This window comes from Piliocolobus tephrosceles, chromosome 1 (assembly GCF_002776525.5).
Source record: "Piliocolobus tephrosceles isolate RC106 chromosome 1, ASM277652v3, whole genome shotgun sequence".
NCBI classification, from domain to species: Eukaryota; Metazoa; Chordata; class Mammalia; order Primates; family Cercopithecidae; genus Piliocolobus; species Piliocolobus tephrosceles.
Window position 1 is genome coordinate 176250945 of NC_045434.1, and position 12813 is coordinate 176263757.

Below are 12813 nucleotides of genomic sequence, written 5' to 3' on the forward strand. Positions count from 1 at the left end.
TTTCCCTGCTCGAGATTCAGGAATAAAGGCACAATGAGCAGGGAAGACCTGAAGAATGCTGCAAGCAATGGGGATGGGGTCAGCAGGTCTACGGCGTGCTTCTGTATGGCTTGCAAAGACTAAAACATTTACTCTACATTCGGCCCTTTACAGAAAAAGTTGGCCAAGCTTGTAACTGTGGTTTTAATAAAAAGTTGCTCGGCTGGGTGTGGTAGTTCATGCCTGTAATCCAAGCACTTTGGGAAGCCAAGGCAGATGGATGGCTTGAGCCGAGGAACTTGAGACCAGCCTGGGAAACATGATGAAACCCCGTCTCTACAAAAAATTAGCCTGCTACAGGGTGGGCATGCCCCTGCAGTCCCAGTCTACTCAGGAGGCTGAGGTGGGAGGATCATCTGAGCCTGGGGAGGCTGAAGCTGCAGTGAGCCGTGATTGAGCCACTGTACTCCAGCCTGGGCAACAGTGGCACTCTGTTTCAAAAAAAAAAAAAAAAAAAAAAAAGGTTGCTCAATGAGGGCTTACTTAAGGGTCAATTGTGCATAGCAGCAATTAGTACAGCTCTTGTGTTTTAGGCTAAAACATTCTCCATAAGAAACGTTTTAGAGGCAGGTCCAGCTTTTTACTTCATACACATCAAACTTGGATATCAAATAACAATCACTCTTCCCTTCTTTTTTGAAAGAAAAAGGCGAAAAAGAGAGGAGAGTCTACCAAGTGTTTCGGATATGAGAAAGGTGATCTATCTGCTCTTGGTTCCAGTTCTAGAAATCAGAATGGAGGAGTAGGAGAAGTGTGCTTAGGAGCCCCCATATCTGGTCTCACTGTCAAAGCAAAAGTTCATCCTCAAGCTCTCCTCTGCCTCCACTAGAAGTAACTGATTCCCAGAGAGGGCACTGGTCATCCTTTCTGAAGGCACTTATGGAGCTGGCTATGGTTGGGAAGGGACACCAGTCCTCTGTTGCACCCAGCATCATCTCTAAGCAACCTCTTTGAGTTTGACTTTGGAGAAAAAGTTGACAACCATTTTGTAACACTAGATAACCCAAAGGGAAGTACTTCCTCAGGGTGAAGGAAATACGGCCACAGATTTGGCTACTTACTGAGACAGTGGAGCTAGGAGTGTTAGTTCCATATCCTGAAGAGGGCAAAGAGGCCAAAGACCAGCGCCGCCCATCAGTCCTGTATGCAAGAAAAAAGTATTAGGCACTTTCTACAGGACTACACCCTGACCCACAACCTGCCTGTCTGTCCATCAGCATTTGGGGGCAGTTGATTCACTGTAGGGCTCCTCCTTAAGACATTACTGCTCAGTCCAGTACATGCTTTTATCTCTCTCTCCTACAGAGGGCTTATTGTTGTTTTCCCTGAAAAGACAGACATCTCTGACTATAAAATAGTCCATGACTTTGTATAACAGAAGAACATCTGTCATACAACACTGTGGTTTTGGAATAAACATTTTCATACTCTCAACTTACTTTCATAGAAACAATGACAGAGGATTCCAGCTACAGGCAACATCACAAGATAGAACTGCCACTGAAATGCAGCTATTTCCATTTGTGAAGGCTCCATGTTAAGGGCTCTTCGGTCTTCCCTAGGCCACTGGCTGACAACAGGAAGAAGTGGGCCACCACCTGGGTCTGAACTGAGCTAATCAATGGGAAATAGTTATAGGCTGCCTAGGGGCCATCAGGACTCATAAAACCGATCTTTGGGAATGTTTGTTGAAGAGTGACAGTAACTTTATGAAAGAGGAGAGAGGTGACATACCCTTAGCTGTATATGAGGCTTTGGGGGAGGCTTCCTGCTGCTCTCAAAAGGATGCTCCCCAAAGCTCTCATGAAAACAAACAACCCTCCCCCACACACACACAGTTATTTGCTTTACTGTAGAGGGGAAAGATCAAGCAAGGATCTAGTTTGAAACTTTTATAACATGAACGTGTGATTCTTTGCTTGGATTGTGGGATGTGGTGTATTCTCTTTTTGTAGGGCTTAAGGGTACAGCCTGCTCTGGTTGAAGTTAGATACTTTTTTTGCTGCTACTCACAGAACCTTAGACTATCAGCAATGGAGCATCTTTATAAGTTCATATTAAAATTTACAGAGAAAACACTAGGATCTTAAGATTTGGGTGGTTTGTTCAAGGCTTCATGGTTATGGCAGGGACAGGGAGAGGAAGAAGCAAAAAGGAATACATCTTGCTGGGGCTTCTCCCTTCGAAGCACTCCTCCCCACCCTCACCAATACCTAGCAGCTTTTCTACTCCATTCTGTAAGGGGTGAGTCGAAGGTTCCATGCCACATGCACAGGACTCAAACTTCATGCCACCCTGGCAGCAGCACATATAGGCTATAACTCTGCTGGAACCTAGTCTCTGAGGTTCAGACATGTCCAGGAAGGTAAGGTGCTCAGACATGATGTTCTCTCTGACCTCTTTGCTGGGTCCTGGGAGCACCACACAATAAAGCAAGTTGGTTCCAGGAAATAGCTCAGCAAAGATGAGACAAGTATAACTCATGGATGGATTTCCCAAACCCTTGTCAAATACACTTTTGCACATGTGAGTTTTCCTCCCCTTAGATAGAAATGAAAACCAGTTGCATGGCAGCTATTTCTCTGCATAATGAACGGCAGGGGCCACCAGAGTCAGGAAGAAATGCCACCACATGATGCCTCTATTTCCTCTGTCTGGTCACCGCAGTCACCTGACTGTGCAAAGTTGTGGGAATAAGGATGACTTGTCCCTAAGCTCAGAAGTTTGGAACTATTCGGCAATTCCTGCATCCAAGCACATGAGCTCTGAGCCTTGGTTCCAGCAGGTAGAGGGAGATCCCTTTGGGCCTCTTTGCAAGATATGAAAGGCCCAATGTTCATACCCAGTCAGAGAAGAATCATCACAACCAGTTTTCACCAACCACAACATCACAAACCATATTGTCTCGCCATGCATAGCAGTTTCCCAGCCCCTCTCCCCATTATACCCGCTATTACCTGTCAGCTCTGTGGCTATGGCTGTAGTAAAAAAATACACATTACAGTGAGAACCAAAGGAACCAGAGAGAGTAATCTTTTTGAATCTTGGTATTTGGTCTAGCTTGGCACATTCCTTCTGTTTAGGAATGTGTGATAGTTTGAAGTGAAATTGTAGGACCAATGGGTCTATCCTTAGTGTTCAATCTGTCTTTTGTTTGATATTGCAAACCAATGTGATCCTCCAAAGCACCAGCCAGTAACACAGAAACAAACAATTCCTGATACTCCGTTTGGCAGGGTTGAAACACTTCTCCCCACCCCACCAATAACCAGCAGCTTTTCCTCCTATGTTCTGTAAGAGGACAGCCCAGAGATCCATGTTCCATGCACATGACTCAAATGTCATGCCACTTAGCATAGACCTGTTTGTGTCTCAGTGGTAAAAAACAGGCCCTGAAGCCTCCCAGTTGGTCCTACTCCCAAACCGAGGCAATGAAACAGACCCACGGTATCAATGGAACAGGCTGTTCCCACTGCCTAGAATGGTTTACACACACCTGGGTCCTCACATCTAACGTGCCAGCTGCTTCTCATCCTTCAGAGAGGCTTTACATGGCCACCCAATGGAGGTTCTCTGGCTTTAGTCTCTTCCTGTTCTTTTCTTGTTTTGTTTTTTTGAGATGAAGTCTCACTCTGTCGCCCAGGCTAGAGTGCAGTGGCACAATCTCGGCTCACTGCAAACTCTGCCTCTCGGATTCAAGTGATTCTCCTGCCTCAGCCTCCCGAGTAGCTGGGATTACAGACCTGCGCCACCATGCCCGGCTAATATTTGTATTTTTAGTAGAGATGGTGTTTCACCATGTTGGCCAGGCTGGTCTCAAACTCCCGACTTCAAGTGATCCACCTGCTTCGGCCTCCCGAAGTGCTGGGATTACAGGCGTGAGCCACTGCGACCGGCCCTCTTCCTGTTCTTTCATGCAGCATCATGCTCTTTCCCTCTATGGTGCTTGTCATAATTTATAACCGTATACTTGTTTGTGTTTCTCTCCCACTACTCATTTGTCTTCCCACCAGGACACAGAGCTTTCAACAAATGAAGGTATCTCTATTAAAGGTGACTTGATCGTGGTTGAATTGAGACGGAAAATATGCAAATAAGAAACTATCACAAGAACAGAAAACCAAACACCGCATGTTCTCACTCATAGGTGGGAACTGAACAATGACATCACTTGGACTCGAGAAGGGGAACATCACACATCGGGGCCTATCATGGGGAGGGGAAGGGGGGAGGGATTGCATTGGGAGTTATACCTGATATAAATGACGAATTGATGGGTGCTGATGAGTTGATGGGTGCAGCACACCAACATGGCACAAGTATACATATGTAACAAACCTGCACGTTATGCACATGTACCCTAGAACTTAAAGTATAATAAAAAAAAAAAAAGAAAAGAAAATATCAGGAACTGAAAAGTACTATTTTGAAAATAAAACTGGATGATTTGATGGAGAAAGACAGGAAGGCCCCTTTAGATTGAATGTTTAGGGAAGGCCTCTCTGAAGAGGTGACGTTTAAGATGAGATATGAATCATAAGAATGAGTTAGCTAAATGAAGATTTGAGGGAGCAGAATTCCTTACAGAGGAAACAACCAGTACACAGACTCTCCTACATCCTGAGTTTCAGGGAAGCAGGGACTATGTCTATTTTGCTACCACTACATAACTAAGCACCCAGCCGAGTGTGCCTGGCTCTACTTGGTGGTGCTCAGCAAATATTTATCGAATGAATGAAAAATAACTTAATGCCACTATGGGGATCTGGCCACAGGTCTTGGTGTCCCAGCTCATACCTACTCTGAGAGTACAGTTTATATACAGTCCAGGCAAGAAGTCTGGGATAAGTCTTTCCACCTGGGTTGGAAAAACAAATACATCAATCCAGCATATTCTTATACTGTAAGTGATCTTATCTGGATCCTTGCTTAACAAATTGGAATTTCCATAGGGTAGGAGAGATGAGCCCGTGGAACAACCCTGGATAAAATTTGTTTTGAATAAGGTAAGTGGGTTGAGGGAGGAAACCCAAGTCAGTCATCAAACTTATCCCAATCTGTTCATGTTCTTTTCAGTCAAAAATAATCCTAGAAAGAGGATGGATTTCTTTTGGGTTATCATTGGAATAGTGAGTTAACACTGTTTCCAGGAGCCTCCCCTTTTCCTAATATGTCTTTTATTAAAAAGTAGTCTAAGTATTAAAACTGTCCTGGCCTCCAGCTGTATTACATTCTCCATCCATTAAAGGTTACAAATCTGGAACCATAATTTTCCTGGAGGTCTTATACTATAGACTAACTCTAACAAAGAATAATGTTAAAAATTAAAAAATAGGCCGGGCACGGTGGCTCAAGCCTGTAATCCCAGCACTTTGGGGGGCCGAGACAGGTGGATCACAAGGTCAGGAGATCAAGACCATCCTGGCTAACACAGTGAAACCCCGTCTCTACTAAAAAATACAAAAAAAAAAACTAGCCGGGCGAGGTGGCAGGCGCCTGTAGCCCCAGCTACTCGGGAGGCTGAGGCAGGAGAATGGCATAAACCCGGGAGGCGGAGCTTGCAGTGAGCCGAGATCGCGCCACTACACTCCAGCCTGGGTGACAAAGCGAGACTCCGTCTCAAAAAAAAAAAAAAAAAAAAAAATTAAAAAATAAGATAAAATAAATATAAACTCTGGCAACGTATCTTAGAAAAGTTCTGACAAGAAACCATGTGTGTACAGAGCCTAGGTATGTGATTTGGATGGGTTAATCTCATTCAGCTTTCTCCAAAGGCCTGATGATATTCCAGCCACAGGCAGAGCTGTCAGCGTTGCTGCCCTGGGCCAGAGACAGGTTTGTATCACTCTCAAGAGGGCAGAAACATGGGAGGTAGACCATAAGCATGGCTTTGTATGCACCAAATCTTTCTAAATTCATGGAAGGAAAAGTGAAGTCCCTGTAGTCTCTTTATCCCCCAAATGAACTCCAGTTCAAAGTCAAAGAGAGAGACACAGAGGGCCCTTCCAGCCGCCTTAAACTAGCTGAGTTAGAGAGGATAAAGAGTGTAACTTTGGGTCCTCCTGGAGGAGAGCTTATTTTCTCATTGATCACTCTAGGACAGTTCTCAATTGAGAGTGTAATGCTTTGGAACATACCCGCAGGACATCACGGACTTAAAAAAAAAGTGAATTGGCCGGGCGCGGTGGCTCAAGCCTGTAATCCCAGCACTTTGGGAGGCCGAGATGGGCGGATCACGAGGTCAGGAGATCGAGACCATCCTGGCTAACACGGTGAAACCCCGTCTCTATTAAAAAATACAAAAATCTAGCCGGGCGAGGTGGCAGGCACCTGTAGTCCCAGCTACTCGGGAGGCTGAGGCAGGAGAATGGCGGGAACCCGGGAGGTGGAGCTTGCAGTGAGCTGAGATCCGGCCACTGCACTCCAGCCTGGGCGACAGAGCAAGACTCCGTCTCAAAAAAAAAAAAACAAAAAAAAAGTGAATTGTACAAATAAATCTACTTTTACTTAATATCTACTCTCCTATTTAAATATTCAAACACAAATACATGGGGCACCTACAAAACAAGACCAGAACACGATGATTACGACCTGGGAGAGGAAAGCAAAGACAGAGTTTTGATGTATGAGAGCTTCAGGTAATACACTTGAAAGAGTAGTGACACTTAAGGGAGGAATCTGACATTCAACTAACCCTCATGCAAGTGCCACAGGTGCTAGTCCCAGAGGAGGTTTTCTATCAACTTACCTACGGGCAGGAACAAAGGAAAACTGAGCAGGTGCATTTGGAGAGAAATTCCGGGGGCTGTCCAAAGGACTGTTACCTGTTGATGGGAAAAGAAATGAAACTGTGTGAGGTTTGCTTTTGAGGAGGGCGGACATGACCTTCGGGCAAGAAATCTTCCCCTAGCACTGGCAATTATATGGTTATTTTCTCAGGGCCACTATCAGTTCAATGAGTTTCAGTAAAAGTTTCATAGCCCAGAGGTTTTCTCCCTTGTTCCCAAGTTTCCTATAACAACCCATATCTCTCAGACAACCATTCTAGATCTAGCAGCAACTTGACTATTTCCTGCCTTCCTAGGAACACACCTGAGACTTCAATCTGTCTTGTCAAGTGAACCAACATTCAGAAGGCTTAAAGAGCTCATTCAGTACAGAGAGTATAGCCAAATGTTCATGCTTTCTCAAAGGGCAATAGGACCCCAATCCAAAAGTTTCTTGAATATATATCTCTGCGCACTGTATCCAAGGGCTAAACCAGGAACATGTGTGTTTTAAGGGGAAAGAGAAGTTCTCAGGTAGGGACTCAGGACAGTAGTAAACCTTAAGATAGTTCATAATTAAGGCCCCCAAGTGTACAAAGCATACCACCATTTCTTATTAGTATTCACATGTCCCCTATAACTTGCTAACTTAAAGCTCAGAAGCTTTGAACAAAACTGTAAGTGTACCTTTGTACTAATCCCAATAGTTCTTAAACCTAAGCCTGCCATATTCTCTGGGCTATCTTCTAGTTGGGGGCTGGTACATAGGAGCCCCTAGCTGGCAGTTGTTAATATGACTCTACTCAAAAGGCCATGTTGAAGTAAGCACCATACTCCATGCTGTGCTGGCACCCCTCTAACCCCTGTCCACCTCCTCACTTCTGTGCTTACCTCCCAGGGGCCTGGTACTTCAGCATGCGCTGGCTTTCTCTTGGATAGTATGTTTCCTGCACAGGGTATGGATGTTCCAAGTTGCCAAAAACCTACCCCTTTGTTTCCCATTATCTGTATCCAGTAGGGTTTATATAGCACGTAATGTGTTTTTATACTGATCTAGTACAAACCAGCCTCTCAATCAGTGCTCCTACTACCCTATGCAGCAGCACCTCTGTATCAATTATATAATGGCATTGTTTTTGGTTGAATGAGAAAGGCATTTTCAGCTTCTTCTCACCCCCAGGTGCATAAAATATACAACTTCATCCAGTGGATATGCTCTCAACATTGCATGAACTCTGGATTTTCCATGCTTTGTGTTAGGACTATCTGTTATGACCTCTCCCCATCTTCTGGCTAGCAGGCACCAGGATATAAGGGAAGTGATCCTGAGTAGCTATTTCCTTAGCCAGGACTTAATATGGATCAGGTCTCCTCAGAAGCATCAAGGCTTATTTTTTAAAAACAATTTTATTCTTTCTTGATAGTGTCATCTCATGTCAAAGATTAACAAATATCCAGTTTGATTCCTGACATGCAAAGTCAGATGCCCTTTGTTGGTTCCCAAAACTACCCAGCTAAAGCCTCAAGGAGATGCCTGGACATGAGCATCCTATAATAACTAGCCTTCCAAGGATCGGTCTGGGTACAGTGGTACAAAGAACCTTCCAGGTGCTCATAGTAGAGCTAGGGTTACATAACACACATGTATGTCAGAAATAACTAACACTGAGAGGGAAAAAAATCGTCAAAAAAACTAAACAGCACCACTGAGCTGTAGGACAACTTCAAGCAGGGGGAGGGGAGAGAGGGGGATACAGAAAAAAGATAGGGAGAAATAATGACTGACAACTTTGCAAATTTGATAAAAACCATATACCCACATGTTGTGTGACAGGTTCTTTACCAGATTACTTAAAGGTACATATGTTCGCTGCCTGAAATTTGAAGGCTAGGCCCATGGCAATGGCACCCAGCTGAGGAGCAGGTATCCCTGAGAACCAACCAAACATCCTAGAGAGTATCTGAGAACCTCTCAAGAAAAACAGTATCACTGTTCAAACACAGTAGGCAAAGATCCAGAAAATTAGCTTAAAAGCAGTTTAGAGGGAGCCAGGCGCAGTAGCTCAGGCCTGTCATCCCAGTTTGGGAGGCTGAGGAGGGCGGATCACTTGAGTCCAGGAGTCCGAGACCAGGCTCAGCAACATGGCAAAACACCCCATGTCTTAAAGAAAAAAAAAATGCAGTTTAGAGACAGGAGGCAGCATGGATGTCCAGAGCCGTCCTGCTGCAGTCCAGGAGCGCCTTGTATGTAAGCTGAATACACTCATCTACTCATCAAGCTCAACTTGTCTGAGTCATTCTTTGGTTTCATGGCTCCTTCCCAGTTTAGGTGGGGCATTGCAGCCCCAAGTTTTTCTTGTAACATCACAAATCTAAGAATCTCTAAGAATCCCAAACATGAGAAAGAGGAAGAAAAGTACATCAAAGAATGTCATAATTAAATCACTCAAAACTCAAAATACAGAGAAAAATCTTAAGACCTAGAGCTTGGTAGAGCTGGGTGAAGTGAGAAGAAGATGTTATACAGAGGAACAAAGAAGGATGATAGCAGATTTCTCGTTGGAAACAATGCAAGAAGACAGCAGACCAATATCTTTAAATTATGGAAGATATGGGCCAGGCGCAGTGGCTCAGGCCTGTAAATCCAGCACTTTGGGAGGCCGAGGCGGGCAGATCACGAGGTCAGGAGATCAAGACCATCCTGGCTAACATGGTGAAACCCCGTCTCTACTAAAAAATACAAAAGAATTAGCCGGGCGTGGTGGCGGGAGCCGGTAGTCCCAGCTATTCGGAAGGCTGAGGCAGGAAAATGGCGTGAACCCAGGAGGTGGAGCTTGCAGTGAGCTGAGATTGCGCCACTGTACTCCAGCCTGGGCGACAAAGTGAGATTCCATCTCAAAAAAAAAAAAAAAATTATGGAAGATATGGCTATTCTCCTGCCAACCTAGAATTCTAGACCCAGCTGTTGTGCAGTAAAGAATCTGACTGGCCTTAGTCCCCAGTTCCTCAGAAGGAGCCTCTAAATCCTTGGAATTTCAAAACCCAAGTGATAGGAGTGCTTCTGTTATTCATGATGGGGCCTGATACTTTATGCTAATGATATAACTCAGGATGGAGGCTGGCCACACCTGAAAGATCAACCATGTAATTGGAGGGTTGGGACTTTGAGGCTCACCTAGCACGAGGGAGTGCTAGTATTCACCTAGGACTTTGGGAGGCCCAAGCAGGCAGATCACCTGAGGTCAGGGGTTCAAGGCCAGTCTGGCCAACATGGCGAAACCCCGTCTCTACTAAAAATGCAAAAATTAACCGGGAGTGCTGGCACATGCCTATAATCCCAGCTACTCAGGAGGCTGAGGCAGGAGAATCGCTTGAACCTAGGAGGCGGAGGTTGCAGTGAGCCGAGATCGCACCACTGCACTCCAGCCTGGCTGGGTGACAGAGTGAGACTCCGTCTCAAAAAAAAAAAAAGAGGGTTGGGGCTTTGAGCCACTTGCTATCAGTCTGACATAACCTGACTTCCCAGAAGTGGTGAGGGGCTAGAGGTTAAGTTCAGTCATATGGCAAATGAGTCGATCAATCATGCTTATAAAACAAAACCTCACGCTGGACACAAAGCTCCTGTGAGCTTCCCTGCTTAATAATAATTTCTATGTATTGGTATACATCGATGTGTAGGAGGGTGATGCATCCTGACTTCACAGGGAGAAGGCAGTGGAAGCTTTGTGTTGGGACCCTCCCAGACCTTGTCCTACACATGCCTTCTTTGGTCAGACCTGATTTTTATCTTTTTTGCCACAATAAAATTGTAAACCTAAGTATAGTGGTTTCCTGAGCTCTGTGAATCATTCTAGTGAATTACTGAACTCAGGAGGTAGTAAGACACCTCAAATTTGTATCCATTTTGTCGGAAGTATGGGTGACTTGGGAACCCCAAAACTTCTGCTTGGTGTCTAAAGTGAGGGCAGTTTTGTAGCAGACTAGGCCCTTGTAAAGTTTGGCCTAATTTGGGGTAGTGTCAGAAGTCATTGTACCAGCAAAAAAAAATTTTTTTTGAGATGGAGTCTTGTTTTGTTGCACAGGCAGGAATGCAATGGTATGACCTCGGCTCAATGCAACCTCTGCCTCCTGGGTTCAAGAGATTCTCCTGTCTCAGCCTCCCAGGTAACTGGGATTACAGGCACATGCCACCATGCCTGGCTAATTTTTTGTATTTTTAATGGAGACAGTATTTTACCATGTTGGCCAGGCTGGTCTTGAACTCCTGACCTCAAGTGATCCTACTGCCTCAGCCTCCCAAAGTGCTGGGATTATAGGCATGAGCCACTGCTCCTGGCCTCAGCAAAAATATTTTTAAAAGACAGATGTAAAAAATAAATACTTTTTCAAACAAAAAAACTAAATAAAATTCTCAACAGCAAACCACACTACAAAAAAATGTTTTAAAAACGTCCTTTAGGCAGAAGCAAAGGATACCAGGTGGAAATATGGATCTGCACAAAAGAATGAAGAGCAATGGGAAACTTAATTACATGGAAAAGGATGCATGACATTTTCTTGTTATTTAAATCTATTTAAAAAGCAATACATGTTTAAATAATAATAATATTATTACTATTAAATAATAATAGTGTGGGATTTACAACACATCAGGATCAAAAGTTTGAAAACAACTATATAAAGGCTGGAAGGGGAGAAATGGAAGATTCTAATCCTGTATGTGAAGTGGTATATTATTATCTGAAGATTGGTATGAGGGATATGTTAAAGATATATACTATAAATGCTAAAGCAAACATTAAACAATAAAGGGTTATAGACTATAAGCCAATAAAGGACATAAATGGAATAAAATACACACTTAACCCCAAATAAAGCAGCAAAAGATCACGGAAGAAGAAAAAACAGATGGAATAATTAGGAAACAAATAGGAGGTGGTAGACATACACAAACCACATCAACAACCACATTAAATGCCCCAATTAAAAGGTAGAGATTGTTAGACTGGATTTTAAAAAAAGAAAGATTTGCCAGGCGTGGTGGCTCATGCCTGTAATCCCAGCACTTTGGGAGGCTGAGGTGGGAGAATCACCTGAGGTCAGGGGCTCAAGACCAGCCTGGCCAACATGGAGAAACCCAGTACAAAATTAGCCGGGCATGGTGGCACATGCCTGTAATCCCAGCTACTCAGGAAGCTGAGGCAGGAGAATCACTTGAACCCGGAAATGGAAAATGGAGGTTGCAGTGAGCCGAGATCGCGCCATTGTACTCCAGCCTGAGCAACAAGAGCGAAACTCCGTCTCCAAAAAAAAAAAAAGACTAAGAAACTGAGTCAATAACTAATAATCTCCAAAAAAAAAGCACCTGTTTCAGATGTTTCACTGATTAATTCTACTAAACAGTTATAGAAGAAATGATACCAATTCTCTACAATCTTTTCCAACCAAAGATGATTGTAACATGATTCCAACATGATTCCTAACTCATTCCACGGAGCCAGTATTACCCTATTACGCAAATCAGATAAAGATATTACAAGAAAAAAATGCTATAGGCCAATATCTCTTATGAAAATAGATGCAAAAATTCTCAATATTAGAAATATCAAATCCAACAATGTATAAAAAAGTTATATACCATCACCAAATGGAATTTACTCCAAGTATGCAAGGATGGCTCAACATTTGAAAATCAATTATCCACCACATCAAGAAACTAAAGAAGAAAAACCATATAGTCACATCAAATGATACAGAAAAAGCACTTGACTAAATCTAAAACCCATTAAAAACTTTTTTGATAAAAACTCAGCAAACTAGGAATAGAGGAGAACTTCCTCACTTGACCAAGAACATCTACAAAAGACATACTTGTTAACCTTACTTCATGGTGAGAAACTGGGTATTTTTTCTCTAAGAATGGGAACAAGGCAAGGATGGCCTCTCACTACTCCTATTCAGTATCATACTGAAAGTCTTAGCCAGTGCAATAAGGCAAGAAAAGGTG

At 43.7% G+C, this 12813-nt stretch overlaps 1 protein-coding gene across 5 annotated transcripts in view; it reads right to left on the bottom strand.

Annotated features, from left to right (window-relative positions):
* MAST2 (microtubule associated serine/threonine kinase 2) overlaps window positions 1-12813 on the bottom strand; it is a 253329-nt gene that overhangs the window by 29905 nt on the left and 210611 nt on the right. For all 5 annotated transcript variants that reach the window (XM_023221482.1, XM_023221483.1, XM_023221481.1 and 2 more), the window contains 2 exons: window positions 6788-6863; window positions 1101-1179 (listed from right to left, as the gene is read on the bottom strand). In XM_023221482.1, coding sequence (XP_023077250.1) covers window positions 1101-1179; window positions 6788-6863 — 155 coding nt within the window. The remainder of the gene's footprint in view (window positions 1-1100; window positions 1180-6787; window positions 6864-12813) is intronic.